We start from the raw sequence: 16,178 nt of genomic DNA, 5'->3' as shown, positions 1-16,178 counted from the left end.
AAACTTCAGATAGGATTTTTTTTTTTTTTCAAAGTATTCAACTTTTTGAACAACTTTAGCAGTTAAAAATATTTTGAAAGGTGGACCAGTGATGAACAAAATGAGTGATTGGTATTGACTTTATCAGTTCAAACATCTGAACCATCAATTCAATCAATTAGGGGGCTAACTCTGTTTCACACCCATATTTACACACTGTGAATTAAAACTTTCAAAACACAGCCCCGCTCAGCACCCCTTGGATGCATGGCATTAACAATAGTAGATTATGCTCTCATGCCCTAGTTCAACTTAGAGCAGTATTAACTAGGTGAATATTTGACAAAAAAAAAAAAAAGGTGAATATAAGGTTTTTCATTCAATTTTAAGCCCTTTGTAAGATTTAGAATTTGTTTTGAAAGATAAGATGTAAAGTTTTGTAACTAATATTAAGCAAAGTGAAAATAGAAAGAACTTTAAAGGTGCAAGTGGAATAAACCTAGGTTAACGTAGAGTGATTTGATCATTAGAAGTCTTGCCTTTGCTGTCTAGTCAATTATACAAGCCACATAGAGGGACACTATTGTATATAGACAAGAGGAGACTCTTCCATTTTTTTTTTGTAATCCTCCCATCCCTTCTCATATGCATTTTACTCTCTACTGTCAAGTACATAATTCGAACTGCTTTTTAACTCCAATTGTCAGGTACATAATTCAAACCTTGAACTTGGTATGAAAAAGAATCTAAGAACCCTTTCTTGATCATTGGGACGAGATTTGATAGAGTAATTAAATGGGTATTAAAAGAACTAATTATGTTTTGTGATGCTTCAGTAGCGGTCCATCCATGAGGACTCCGTGAGTTTGTAAACTGCATCTATACATGTGTATGTAAATTAATAAATTTAGTTTTTTAATACAATGGTTGTTAGTTATGTAGGTTTCTTTTAGGGAACCCAAGAAAGGGGAAAAAAGAAAAATAAGGAAAAAAAATAAACCAGAAGAAATAATATATATACCCAGTAAGCTACAGCCCAAATTCCGAAAAACAAAAATGAAACAAAGGCCCAAAGAAAGAAAGAAAGTTGAAAAATAAAGCGGAGGAAATGATATTTGGAATTTTGGATTACAATCATTTGGATAGAAGAAAGTTAAAGTCAGCATTCTGTACTTTTTAGCCTCATAAGTCATAGCAACCAAAAAAAATATATTTTTTTTTTTCATGTAATGGTTTCTCATCAACGTTAATATTGGTCTTAAATGATCGTCAATGTAATGGTTTTCTCTATTTTTTAAATATTCTTGTATTAAATAAGTTACATGGTATAGAATATCACAATTAGATGTCAAGTTAAATGAAGAAGTACATAGATTGTTCAGCAAAAATGTCATTCAGCTTCTTTAATTTGTCAATTTTACCAGGTTGAACATTGAACAATTAATCACAGTGATCAGAAAATAAAAGATGAAATAGCATAGAAAAAGTTTAAGTAAAGTTACACCCTTTAGACTTTTGCTAAGTTGAAGAATGCAAAGAAATGCGAGTGGCTACTATATAGCAATGAGAATGTTTGAAGAATTGGGATCAAGAACACTATTAAACATCAAATCAGAAAAGAACTTGGAGAATATTTTACAAACAAGATTGTGATGGATCATAAACACTATTAAACATCAAACCAGAAAAGAACATGGAGAACATTTTACAAACAGATTATGATGGATAATGTTGGCTTGATAGAATGCATGACTGTGCTTGCCCCTGCAATGACAAAGTAATGCAGCTGCATCAAAGTTCAAACCAAATAATTTGGTACAGATGAAGAAGGGACATGATCAGTAATTATATGTCATTGAACTGAATTAACATACACATACAATTATATCTAACCTGATGAGTGGAAGGAATGACCACACCAAATCAAGGAGAGACATAAATGTTTCAGTCTTCACCTTCTGAGGAAACCTGCTCTGGAAGAAGGAAAAATTGCAGTACATCAGTTGAATGAAGAGGTATACAGATTACCCGACAAAATAGGTCATCTGGTTTCTTTGATTGTCATTTTGATAAGTTTGAGCAATTAACCACTTAAAATAGCAAAATAAAACATGAAACCACACACAAAAAAAGTTTAAGAAAAAATTGCTTCCTTTTTTATTTCCGAAAATATTGCCTATTAAAGAATGAAAATGTTTGTATTTCAGCATGTTGTAGTGAAGAAAAACACATATTAAGTCCTATGCCCTTCCTCTGTTGAAAAGTAACACAACCATAGTTTGTTGTTTTTTTTTTTTGGGTTTTGGTCTCCACTTAATATTTGTTGCAAAACTGTGATTGTAGGTTTCAACATATCAGTCAATTGAATTATGGTTTTTATTGAGGAAAACTAGAAGTAAGTCACACTTTTCTGTATTACTCTTATTTACATGCACAAATTGGGAACAGATAAGTGTATCTGGTTATGTAGCAACAAGGAAGAAGATTTCGGAAATTGGGACATAAAAATTACTCAACACTGAACGAGAAAATGACAAGAAGCAGATTTTAGAAACAGATTGTGCATCAATCAGAAATTTATCAGAAAGTTATGCAGCAGAAATTGCTTCAAAATACACATGAATTAACACATCATTGGACTGATTCAACATATAAACAAATGAAAAAGAGACATGAATGGTTTGCCGTCGTAAACTGTTAAGAGAAGCATGAATCATTATATAATTGAACTGATTCAACATATGCAAATATAGTTTTATCTGACCTGATGAGTGGAATCCCACTGTACATTCACTCTCACAATTGCCAACTGCGTGATGAGAGGATACAGACTCTCTTTCTGAAGAAACCTCCTCTGCTTCTGAGGGAATTGACTCTGCTTCTTTAGACTCTTCTTCTAAGGAATGGAATGAATTTCGATCTTTAGAACCTCATTTCCCATGTCCATCTGCTCTTGTTGAATTTGCTTTACAGAATCTACAACAGACTCAGGACAATTTTCCACCACAATCATTTCAAGAGTCTCACACTCCCCTAAACAGGAAGGGACCTTTTCCAGCTCCTTACATCGGTGCAAGACCAATTTCACAAGGCGGGAAAAATTATCAGAAAATGCAGTCCAGTTGCGAAATTTCAACCTTGACAATTTTAAGACTCGGAGGTTAGGGAAAGCTGTGATCAAGTAATTTAAGCACTTCAAGATTGGGCAACTTTCCAATTGTTGAAATTTCACTCCATGGCTGAGCATTATATGAGAGAGTCAACTTTTTCAAATTCAATGGGAATTTGAATCCACATCCGTGAAAACCATACAAATAAAGTGATTCCAGTTGACTCAAACTGTCAAACTCAAGAATCTCGTTGCAATTTCTGGTAGCTTCTCTTGATCCGCCCCGGTGTTCCATACATTTTAACCTGCGAATGCTTGGTAACTTTCTCAGTATCTTTTGCAAGCTTTGAGGAGAGGGATCAACTGCAAGGTTTAAAGTGTCCAAACGATCTAAATCTGGGGATACTTCAAGATTTTCAACTGGAAAAATAAAACCCCTTCGCCATACTCCATGATAATTTATAACAAGTAGATGACTCAATGTCTTAATGTTCCAAATAGTACTTGGCAGCTCAATACCCAAACTCGGATAATCTACGATAAGAGTTTCTAACCTTAAGAGGTTGGCTATCGCAGATGGGATGTATGTTACTCCTTTGAGCGCCAGGTACCTCAAGTGAACAAGCAATACTACTTCGATTGGGAAAGAATTGTAACGAAAGTGCAAACTCCGAAAATCCAACACTCTGAGAAGTTTAGGTAACAAAATACCCAAATCCTCCTCTTCATGTTTAAAATAATCTTGTCTAAACAAGATCAAAGAGCGTAAATTGGGAAATATAAGCGTTAACTCCCAAATCTTCAATTCTCTGGTATTGCGGACACAAACTCGGTGGGGGTTGCTTGGTCCAGTAAGCCCAAGAGGGTTCCAAGTATGAACATCATATAGAAAACTTTCTTCTTTGGCTTTTTTCACACAAAACTCGTGTACCAAATCATGAAGTAGACAGGCTTTGGCACCACCCACAGTTCTTTGTCCGACACCCTTAACTAAACTTCTATTAACTAGAGCCACAAAGTAGTCATGAGCTGCTTCCTCTACTCTCTTTCCTTCAGCCTGTTGCACGAATCTTTCAGAGATCCAAAGCCGTAACAACCTTCGCACATTAATAACCTCATCTTCTTTAAATGCAGCAAAGTACAGAAGGCATGGCTTCAAATAATCTGGTAAATGACTATAACTCAGCTCAAGTGTCTTCATGCAGTATTCATCCCCAAGGACAATAGAACTTAGACTTTTTGCAACTTCTTCCCACCTATCTTTTGCAGTAGTAGCAAGAATTCCAGCAACAAGGACAACTGCAAGGGGTAAGCCCCGACAAAGTTTTGCTATTTGAGATCCAACTTCACTTAGTGCTGCAGGACAATCTTCCGTGCCAAATAGCTTTCTCTGCAGCAATGTCCAACTCTCTTCGTCAGTAAGATGACGGAGATGGTGAGGCTCGCTATTAGGTTCGAAATGCAAAGATAAATCCTGGCATCTGCTGGTGAAGAGAATTCTGCTTCCATTGGCATCATTCGGCAGTGATTTTTTCAACAAATTCCATGCCTCAACGTCCCACAAGTCATCCAAAAAAAGGAGATACCTACTTCTCAGCAAAACCTGCCTTAGCTTCATGGCCAAATCATTTTCATCCATCTTATGATATTCATCAGAACTCTCAGAAGAACTACTACACAAAAGCTCAACTAACAAACTGCGTATGCTATATGTTTGAGAAACACGACACCAACGACGAACATGGAAATGTGACCTAACTGAAGGAGCATTATAAACTTTATTGGCTAATGTGGTCTTACCAAGGCCTGGCATACCCACAATGGGAACAACATCCAATTGCTTTGATCCTCTCGTAAGCCGATGACTAAGAGTTTCCACCTCATCGTCAAGACCTACCAGATCTTCGTCGTGCATGGCGGCAGCAAGTTGTGATGGTATTTGAAGGGAAGTCTTGTTAACTCTTTGGGTTTGACCATTATGGATCTCAGGGGCATCAATCTTCAAAAGATTGATATCTCTAGAAACAGCATCCAAAGAATCTTCACATTTATCACCAACAAGTGCCAAGTCAATCAGTAACTCTGCCTTGTAAGCAGCTTCCATAACATGACTCCAGAAAGCTTGAAGTTTTCCATTCTGATGGCGCTGCTCCTTGATATTTTTCAGGAAAGATCTTAAAATTACGAGATCTTTTTGGATCATTTGGATTCTATCCTGTTGAAAACCAATTGAATCGTCAGCCTCATCACACCTTGCTAGTTCCTTGAGATTTTCTAGGAAAGAATCCATACAGCCCAACTCATTGGGTCTAGGATGATGAATATGGTGATTTTAGTGGATAATTGTGTGCAACCTCTGCCACCATATATTTGAGAACTTTGTGCAAATGAAACACCGCAAGATCTATTTCCTTAGGCAAGCCTTCTTTGATTTCATTGACAGAAAGGGAGAAGGTCAAAATTGCTGCATCAGAGACCACAGCTCCAATAAGATCCTTCATTTCATCAGCTAGTTTCTCCTCCTGTTTAAGAAGGATACCCAGGCATCTTATTTCCTCATGGAGTCTGAGTATTTGATCCTTCACTGGAACCTGAAAACTGGCATAAGATCCTAGTAGATCTATAAGATAATCACGGAGAGAACCAACAAACTGGCCTACCACATGATCCTCATTCTTCTGAAGGGCAAAAGCATATGATGGTCTCGGTTGTTTCTTTGAAGCTGTCAGGACATGGACAAAAGTTTCTCGGACTTGGAGATCAAAAAGATTGATCTTCTCGTGTATCAGCTTATAAATTTCAGATTCCAATCGATTGGCCACTTGTTCATCATGGTAAAACAGACATACAGAAATCAGGCGTCCAGCTGCAACTACAGTGTAAGTCAAGAGATCTGTCAGTTGCGAACATTCAAAACCTTGCATTGTCACAAAGTCAATGAGATTCCTTAAGAGTTTTAGCCTATTTCTAATTGTATCCAGAGTCTCTAAAAGGCACATAATAAGATCCATAACTAGTCGTGGATCTCCCGGTGCGTAATAGTCAATGAAGATGGCGGCGCATGATTTCTTGAGATCCGTCTCAAGAAACATTTTGATCTTTTCCTTGGATCTGGTAATCGCACTTTCAATGTTGGCATGATCTAAGTAACGACCAGAATGAATATATTGAAAATAAGCAGGCTGAAGATCATGAATCATCCTGATAGCCACTTCTTGAATTCTGAAGCAAATAATACTACGTCTCAAATTTTCAGACATAATATTACACCTGTCCTCGCGATCGGGCTCCAAAAGCGCTTCGTGGTTCCTCCTCCTCCTACACTTTTTGACATACAGAAAACAGGTTTTCATTAATCTTGCCTTCTCCTTCAGGTACTTGAAGTACCAGCCATAGTAGGGCTCTTTTTCAAGCTCGGCTAGAGTATCTAAAGCAAGATCAAAGCAACTAGTGCTAGTGCTGGAGGAGACGAGATGCGACTGCAGATAATCATAAGAAGCAAAATCAAAGCAATTGGCGTTACTGCTGGAGGGGATCTCCATTATAATATCTTCTTTTCACTCTGATATTAGATATTTATCTGGTTTAGCAGCTGCTCAATAAAATCAGTTCAGGATCCAAAACTTTCTCATCTAAGAATAGCCAACAAACAATAGGCTGGACTTTTTTTTTCCCACTTTTTGTGTAAATATTGCAAGACACTGTACTATCTTGTTCACAGAAGATATGGTGCTTCAGAACTTTGCCGGCAACTTCAGTGTAGCGCCAAACAAAGATTCCTCCCAATCTGATGCATTATTGGTGGGCCATGCATGTACCAAATTGGACACTTTTTGCAGTCACATCAGTAATTAGATTACAACATTCATGTAATGGTTTCTGCATTAATTTCAATATTGTTCTTAAACAATTGCTGGCTTATGGCTTTCAAGTTTTCAAACTAATTGTCTAATTTGAATCATATTGTAAATCAATCAAGAAATAGCTTTGCATTAGTCTTCCTGCTACAATATTGTGGCTAGCGTGTAGCTCTAATTAAACGCTTATAGAGGTACAACTTATCTATAATATATTAAGAGCAAGAGCCTAAATTAGCGGATTAGTGCATTAGATCTCGTATTCCGATAATACCCTCTGTATGCAATGTTGTTTTTTTAGCTCTGCATTATTTATGATAATTGTGGCTATTTATGTAATTCAATGTAACAGCAAGAATGAGTTTTTTCTTTAGAAATATAAATATATTAAACTCAGATTTTGTTAACTTTGTTGAGCAATAGTTGGAAAGAAATTGTTTGTAAAGAAGTTTTAGAAATTTCTTTGGCAATCAATTAATTTTGGAGCAAGCAAGCAGATTTCCTTGAGCAATAGTGCAAAAAACATTGTTCGGAAAGAAGTTTAACAAATTTCTTTGACAATACTTTTGGAAACTAAAGAACTTTTGGAAACTTTCGGAAACTAAAGATTAGCATATCAATAAAATTGTGAATGAAGGAAATACTTGAGGAAAGGGATTAAAATTAAACGTTTTACAAAAGGAGTAAATCTTATATATACTTATAGTGTATAAACTATCATTGTTAGATCTCTGACATATGTGTAAAAGTTGAATTTCAAATTCAAATTTTGCATAATTGTCATTTATTAAAAATGAGTTATTATGGATGGATTTTAGAAGTTTACTGAAGCTACATTTAGAAGAAAATTTCTTGCCATGCTAGATCAACGTGAGAACTCAAAATCAACTGGCTCCTTTGGAACCCAATTACACCAAGTAATGTGATTCTTGGAGCCCCATACTGTGAAGGCATAATAAAGAAATTAAACTCATGCCTTTAGGAAAAGCTCAATTTTCCAATTGCTTAAACTTTGTAGAACTAAACAAAAGATAGCTAAAAAATTAACCTTGAGGTTATATTTAGTAATAGAGTGTTGTTGACATAAATTTCTTTATAGAAAAGAAATTGATTTGGAGCAAAACATTGGTATATTTATCTATCTAGCTATTTGTAAAAAAAAGTTTTCATTCTTTTATTTATTTTTTGTTAAAGGAAATCCAATACTAAATACGTCCTTACATTTTTCAGACATTTAGGCACTCAATGTGACCTTTTCTTTCCTATTATATCTTTCATCTGTTTTTGAATTTAAAATAAAAAAGAAAATATGTATTTCAATTGCCAAATTTGCTGTGTTAGGATGTTCATTTAATTTGGCTCATTCTAAGTGAAAATCTAAAGGAGTTTCAACCGTGATAAAAGTTTTAACCGTCCATTTGCTCCTTTTTTTTGTAAAAACTGTATTGTTTTTAAAATACTTAAAAATTTGTAGGCAAACAGAGAGATTATCCAATCTTAGAAGTAATAGGATTGTTCTAGCTGAGAATCAACAAGGTTATGCCTACTTGTTACACAGGTTTTTTTTCCTTTTACCTTTGTTTTTTTGGGTTAGATATAATATTCCCACGAGCAGTAACCACCAAATCAACTAGTTCACGCTCAACTATATTGGCATATTTGAATACTCTTTTGGAATAGAGGAAAAGAACAAGAAAATTCAAGTTGTCATCTTGTTTATAGCCTATCTTGTTCTCTTTCCACAAAAGATAAAGTGCAGTAGTGCTTTGGGCAAAAAAAAAAAACCAAAAAGGCTAAATAAGTTAGACCACAGTTTCCAGCAACCAAGACAATGGATGTTACTTTATCAAAGGAACAAAGAAAGGTATAGACCATCCTGGTGCTGTTAACTTTATGACCACATCTGATAAAAATCTGTCAAACTTAGGATTCCCACCCGTTTGGTCATAAATTTGAGTCCTCCATCCTATTTCTTCATCTCTTGGTTTCGCTTTCTTTTCCCCTTTTTCCTCTAGCTAATTTGGACAACTCTTCTAGTCTTCAACCCTCAACAAGAAAATACAGCTAATTGACCAAACCAAATCCAAACTCTACTGGGACTGAACGGCCAGCTTAAGATGATCTAAAAATGCAAAAGAAAAGATATTATTGCTAGGAAGTCTCCACTAACCAAACTCTTTGCTGGACTTTCTTGTGAAGAGATACAAATAGCAAGCTTGAACCATTAGTTAGGGTGCGTTTGATAAAACTGAAGTCTGAAAAACTGAAATCTAAAATCTGAAGTCTGAATTCATTAAGTTATTAAATTGTTAAATATTAAATTTAATATATTTGAGTGTATATCATAGTCAGTGATAAGTGAATAGTTTATTACTTATTTTTTTAAGTAGATTTTCTCTAGAAAATTTAGTGCCACATAATTAATTCAAATATTCAATTTTTAGTTATCAAACGCATCTAAACATGTCAAGATCCGAATCCATTAAATTTAAGTACTAAATTAAATTATCCAACAGCTGGGCCTTAGTATATCAACAGAGATTTGGGAGGCCCTAGGCCCCAATTTAAGAGAGATTTTTAAGAAGTGCCACGGCCACCCAAAAGAACTAGTTAGTAGCTTATTTGGACCTTTTAGGCTGTTGAGCCTTTTGTTTTATTAAGGCTTTTTTGTGTTTTTAGTATTTAGTACTCTAAAACTTATGATTTTGTACTCTCTTCTTTATAGTGAATTTGTTGCTCTTTTACTTGTGACATAGGTCAATTGTCCAAACAACATAATTCTTGTCTATATATATATATATTGCTTTATTATTGTATTTTGAAGTTGCCAAAAACTCTTTCATCAATTTTCCGGATGACAACTCAAGATGGAAGCTATTTTTAGTTCATGCTGGAATTAATTTAGTGCTACAGGGAATTGAAAAAAAGTCCATTGAGGGTTTTGTGGAAAAGATGAAACAAGATTACTATATTCATGATTTCAACCTGTTGAGATCTGCTGAGACTTTTGTGATTTTGGCCGATTGGAAACTGTTGGGGCTTTTGTGGCTTTGACCCATTAGAATTCATTGTGGCTTTTATGATCTTGATCTATTAGGATCCGTTGAAACTTTCGTACAGAAGGTGAAGCATGGTTGCTGCTTGTCGATGTTGGATATATAAGATAGAGATTTGTTGTCTTTGTCTTTGTAAAATATATCAAAAATTTTTAAAAGGCATCTCTCCTTTAGTGGTTATAAATATGATGGGTTTAAATGAGTTCAAATACATCAAAGCACCAGTGAAGGACCCTAAGCCCCAATTCAAGAGAGAAGTACCTTTTAGGTTGTTGGGCCTTTTGTTATATTTAGATTCTCTTGTATTTTTAGAATTTAGTGCTTTTAGACCTAGCATTTCTTTTCTAGCGTTTTATACTCTTTCTTTTGTACTCTCTTTTTTATAGTGAATTTGCTACTCTTTTGCCTGCGAATGTAGGTTAGTTGGCCAAGCCACGTAATTCTTATGTCTCTCTTCTATATTTATTTTTGCTTTATTATTGTCTTTCGGAGTTGTCAAAAAACCTTTTCATCAATTTCCTGGGACCAGGCCTTACAGAAACTATTTTAGCTCATGACTTTGTAAATTGAAATGGACAATACAATTCAGAAACCAGAGGAAAAGATGGTGAACTGAGAGAAAATTGCGCAAGAAGAACTTGAGAAATTGTAACAGCAATTTAGACCCACTTCCTCACTCAGTAACCCCAGTATTGATGCATCATTTATTCGTCCAACCCCCGTTTCAAACCAATTGTAACTTACTACTCTACCTGGCTGCCGACAATTAACAGTAACTAATTGTAACTAATTTACAGCAAAGTAGCTAACTTGTCTTGCGGAGTCAGCATTCAATTAACTCCAACTAATTGCTAAGTAAGTAACTAAGTCTTTCTGACACAGTAACGAAGTTAGCTTGCCAAGATCTTACAAAATCTCAATGATATTTTTGAAAACTTTTTTATTTTAGGATGAAAATATAATGTATTTTAGGGGTATATCTCACTCAAGTGTTATTTCAATATATAAACTAAAGTATCCTACTTTTGGCTTCGAATCTTCTATCCCTAAATTAGTCTCTATCCCCTCTGTCCCTTCTTTATACAACTGCCACGTGTCTCCAACTTTTTAATAATTCAAACTCAAATAAACCGATAATAATCGGTTGACAAGTTTACTCTAACCCCCGACTTGAATGTCAGATGATTTATTGAGTACAGGATATTAGGTGTCAATCCCACAAAAAAGATTGTCAATTACTGATAGTTTTCGAACTCCTCTATTGTTTAGATGATCACAAATAAAGCACTTAAATTTACTCTACTAACATGTAATAAAAGTAGCAAAATAACAACAAAAATGTGTCTAAAATTATGGAATCCCTAACTACTCTTGCAAGTGAAAACAAATCATCTATTAGTATCCGTCTTCTTGACTTTCTTGAAAGAGGACAATCTACATCTAATTACCTCAAGGATCTCTTGTTGAATAACTTTTGCATCCCTACCTTCATTCCTAAATTGTGTTGCATTCCTTTCTTTCCAAATGCACTAAATAGCAGCTGCCAACAAAAACTCTTCCTTGTTTTAGCAAGAGATTTGTCTTTCAAATTAATTCCAATCCAATCAATCAAATTGCTCCTATTGGTACCATCATACAGCACATTTGGATTCGAAATGAATCCAAATACTATTAGTAATAGAGCAATCAAAAAACAAATGGCTGTGGTCTTCAATGTGAGCTTTTTATCTTCAATAGTTTTTTCTTTTCGCTTCTCAATTTTGCTGAACATATTAGCTCTTGCTTATCTGGAGCCTGCAGCACAGGATTTGGATCAATACTTATGGTCTAAATATATTCCAACAAGATACTTACATAGTCAAGCTCAATTATTTCTGTGTTTCATTGTTTTCTTCCAGTGCCAACTTCCAAATAGTTAGCTTACTATAAAGATAAAACTCAGGAAGGGCTCACAGACATGCAGACTTGAAAGTATTTAGTTAGAATTTAAAGTTACACTATTAAGACGTCAAATATATCGTTTAAAGTTATTGAACTCAGCATAACAAAATTAGTTTCTTGCATTGAATCAATCTGAGTAAAGCGAAAATTTCCAAGCTCATCTATTAGGGTGGACAAAAAATTAGAAGGGATTTGCAATTTTCACCCTCGAAGTGTCATCAATTTTTGGTTTGCACCATCCTAAACTATTACTTGTAGCACTTAGCAGGGAAAAGATAAGATGAACAGCAAACAAAAAGTTTAGACAGTTTACATTCATTAGACTTGTGAAAACATTGCTAAGTTGGACAATGAAAAAGCTTGTTCCTGTGTAAAGATGAAACGTTTAAAAAAAATGAGAGAGAGAGAGAGAGAGAGATTTGATCATCTTTTTGGTTTTTTTTTTTGGATAGCATATTAATCAATTTATTTAAGGTACACGATAAACAATTTAATATTTTCATATAGAAATTAGGACAGAAAACCCCAATCACTTAACGTAAACTATAAGCAATTTAACAATTGTGTAAAAGAATTTTCTGGAATAACTTAGATTACTCATGTAAAATTCACTTCACTTTGTGCTTCCTCTAGTTATAGCCTAGCTGAAGCCCAGAAAGTGAAGCCCCTACGGGGTAACTCGGCCTGTCATGTAGCCCTTCTTTAAGACATTGACCAGTGTTCGAGTTCCGTGGTTACCGTGCTCAAAGTAGGTTGGGGCGCCCTCTCTCGAGCGGTAGGGGAATTAGTCGGGCCAAAGGTTTGAATACCCGATGTGTCGTAAAAAAAAAAAAAAGAAGCCCAAAAGGTGGCAACAAATGTAGTCAACCTACAAAAACAACTTAAGCTCGTTAGCCAAATCATCAAAGTAAATATTACCGGTTGTAAACAACTGTTAATTGATTTTCTGGTCAATTTTTGGACAAACACTTTTATCTATTCCTTTAAAATCTTGGTGTAAAACTACATTGAGAACATCTTTTCCTACTAGAATCTTTCTTTATATATTAGTCGACTTATTTAGCTATGATCCCCCGAATCCTCCTTCCAAAGCCTGTCCAATACGAAGACTACTTTTCTGACTCTCATCTAATCTTTCTTTATTTTCTTGCTTCTAAAAATTCTTTCTTTATTTCAAAATTACCTTTAATTCAATGTTCAATTATAAAAACTTAGGCTTGTATTACTCAACATACTCTCTTTTTTGTCGGACAATGATAACATTTATATAACCTAATCTATTGTGTAAGGAACTAGCAGATATACAGACCTGACTAGAGTAAAGTAGTGCTCTGACACTTCCTTCATATTTTTTTTTCACTGCAGGTAAAATTGAAACCTTTGTCATACAGGTCAAAGAGGGACTTAGTCCCTTTTGGTGTATTACTAAACATACTCGTTTAACTTTTCATTGCCAGTCCAATGAATGAAGCATCAAACTACAAAATACATTTCACCTATCATTTTCTAGAAAACAATAGTGAAAGATTTTCAGCATTAAAGAGCATCTACAAAACGGTTAATAATTGACTTACCATGACAGCACAAAAAGCATCTAAGTGGTTCCTTGTCTTCATGTAAATATATATATATATATATATATATATATGCTAACCTCTGTTATTGATCATCCCAAAAAAGAAGAAAATAAAGGTTCTCAATGGCTACTTTAATTTCTTCATCAAAAATCGTATATCATTTATGGCTCATAATATTGCTCTCTTTTTTTATTTTTACCCTCCTCAACTCCACGGTGCGAGCAGACAAGAGTTGAGTTTTGAGCAATATGTTTCACTTCAGAATCAGGTGTTCCCCACAATATTTTGAAACTTGGACTGTTAATTAAACCGGTAAAGTAACTGGATCGAGATTCAATAGGTCAAACCGATTCAACCCCGGTTCGATGATATTTTATATATATATATATATATACACACACACACATACATACATATATATATATATATATACATACATACACATAAATACACACACTTGTGCATAGAATAATTGTTTCAATTGTTCCAGACTGTTATCTCATAGACTAATTTAAGACATCACTTGATAAAAAATTAAATATTTTAAAACACAAATAAATTTTTTAAATTGTAAATTCAAACAAATAAATTTATCTCAATTGTACCTACTTGGTAAAAATCTTAAATCCCACACAAACCACAACCATATTTTAAAATTAAACAAAATGCATTGAGATTTTTGAAATTAAACAAAACCTAATAGAACTACAAAAGAAAACGACAATCTTTGAGTTTGAGGCTGAGAAATATAGAGAGTTTGATTACTTTTTTAGAAATTAGGGTTGGGAACAAAAGATTCTACTAATAAGTTTTATTATGTTAAAACATTAGGTTCAATTTTAAAAAAAAAGATGGAAAAAATAAAAAAAAATCACAGTTCACAGTTCAATTCGAGTTGAACGATATGATTGATTTTTTGTAATTTTGATCGATTTTTACAAAAAGTCAATACTAGTAATGAAATGAATCGAAGATTTGACCGATTTGCGGTCTGATCAGTCGAATTGACCGATCCGGTCTAATTTTCAAAACATTGGTTTCCTAAGCTTTTAAAAGGGGGCTGATCCCTCCATCAGGTCCTACAAAGGATCCTCCACCACCTCCACTGATAGAGCCACATGAGCCACATGCTTTACCCCAGGGTTGCGTATTTCCTAGGCTTTAAAGGGGGGTGCCTGTCCCTCCATCAGTTCCGCCAAATAATCCACCGCCGCCACCACCATTAGGGCCATTTGTGGATAAAAAATCCTAAATAATCGGCATTCCGGTCCATGAAACATAATTGAGTTGATAAAATAATAGTAACTAGTTGCTATCAATGCCTAGATTGCATAACTAGGCGGTTGTTCAATTTGACTCTCCAAATAAAGTTTTTTGCTTATCTATTGTCATTAGCATTTTTATTTGCTAGTCAATATGTTTAAAAACTATGTGATTTTTCTTGCTGATGGTTGTGACCTTTTGCTTCTAATCATATACTATCACAAATTAGTTTCTTTTTATATAAAGTTTCGCGTAATCCATTAGCATGGGGTCAATCAAAGCCTCATCAACTCCCATTTAGTGACAATGTATTTGGCATAAATGTTGGCTGTGCATGTAAAACTTTTAGGTGATTATATATTTTGCCATGATGAACAATTTATGGCAAAGATTTTCTCCACTCAGTTTCTTCTCGTAAATAATGGTTCGTATTATTAACACATCCAAAAATTACAAGGGTAAGATAATTTTGGATCTTGTTGGATAGTTTATTACCCAAAAAGGGGTCTAAAACAGCTGAACAATCCCTGAAAATAAACGTAATGTTTGCTTAATTTGATTTCAGTGAAATTCAGCTGCTTTAGTCATCCAAAGGCAAATTTTGGATCTTTAAGAAGGTGGCGAGAGATTTGCCCTGAACCATATGTCCTGCTCATCTGACTCTGAAAAATGTTAGCCCTTTGTATCTTTCACGTATCCTCCCTCCTATTTTTGTGAGTGGAGGAGAAATCACATCTTAATGGTATACTTTGATTCGGATATTTCACTTGTTAATGCTATGTTACAAGTATATGATTAAGCGTAAGAAAAAGAAGACAAATTTCTTGTGGCCTAGCTTAGGCCAGCTTGCATCCACCAATTGTAATTCAAAATATTCATATGGAAGTTCTATGTTAAAATTTGAAAGACGATTACATTTAAAACAACTACAATTAAAAATCATATCTACTACCCTGAAAGACATAAAAGAAAAGTTATAATTAAATTATATAGAAAATCCTTTAAAGTTTTGAGATAAAAACCAAGATTATGCTGAAATAAATAAATAGAGTCTAATAAAGCTTTTAACCAAAAATGTCAAAAAGACGGTTCAGTAGCCTGTATGAGGATTGAAACCTATTACTTCATGCTGAAGGCTTAGTTCACAATCTAAGTGATTGGACACATCAAGTTATACAGGACATTGTGATGATCCTTTTTCTCCTCCTCAATTCGTGAAGGACAATAGGTTTTATTCATGAATCTAACCTTTATCCCTTAAATTGGTGAAGGACAGTACGTTTCATTCACAAATGTAACGTGCTCAATACAGTTATGCTCCTGCAACTTAACATTGAACTAAGCCCCATGTACTGAATAACAGTTGTTGTTTTTGTGTTTTGTGGCTTTTTGAAAA

The 16,178-nt window shown here is 34.4% G+C and overlaps 1 protein-coding gene across 2 annotated transcripts; it reads right to left on the bottom strand.

Annotated features, from left to right (window-relative positions):
• Positions 1-1,508: 1,508 nt before the first annotated feature.
• On the bottom strand, positions 1,509-5,378 carry LOC113699200 (putative late blight resistance protein homolog R1A-10). 2 transcript variants are annotated; one of them, XM_027219383.2, is made up of 3 exons: positions 2,744-5,378; positions 1,873-1,952; positions 1,509-1,743 (listed from the first exon to the last, which is right to left on the bottom strand). In XM_027219383.2, the coding sequence occupies exon 1, from the start codon at positions 5,376-5,378 to the stop codon at positions 3,141-3,143; it is 2,238 nt and encodes a 745-aa protein (XP_027075184.1). In that variant the 3' UTR covers positions 1,509-1,743; positions 1,873-1,952; positions 2,744-3,140. The 2 variants fall into 2 exon arrangements, with proteins under 2 accessions (XP_027075184.1, XP_027075185.1); XM_027219384.2 differs by lacking the exon at positions 1,873-1,952.
• Positions 5,379-16,178: the final 10,800 nt, after the last annotated feature.

The sequence above is a fragment of the Coffea arabica genome, chromosome 7c (assembly GCF_036785885.1).
Source record: "Coffea arabica cultivar ET-39 chromosome 7c, Coffea Arabica ET-39 HiFi, whole genome shotgun sequence".
Taxonomy (NCBI): domain Eukaryota; kingdom Viridiplantae; phylum Streptophyta; class Magnoliopsida; order Gentianales; family Rubiaceae; genus Coffea; species Coffea arabica.
This window is presented reverse-complemented; position numbering and strand designations above follow the sequence as displayed.

What these genes read in the sequence shown, in the direction of transcription:
- LOC113699200 (XM_027219383.2), bottom strand. Translation starts at nt 5,378, where the DNA reads ATGGATTCTTTCCTAGAAAATCTCAAGGAACTAGCAAGGTGTGATGAG.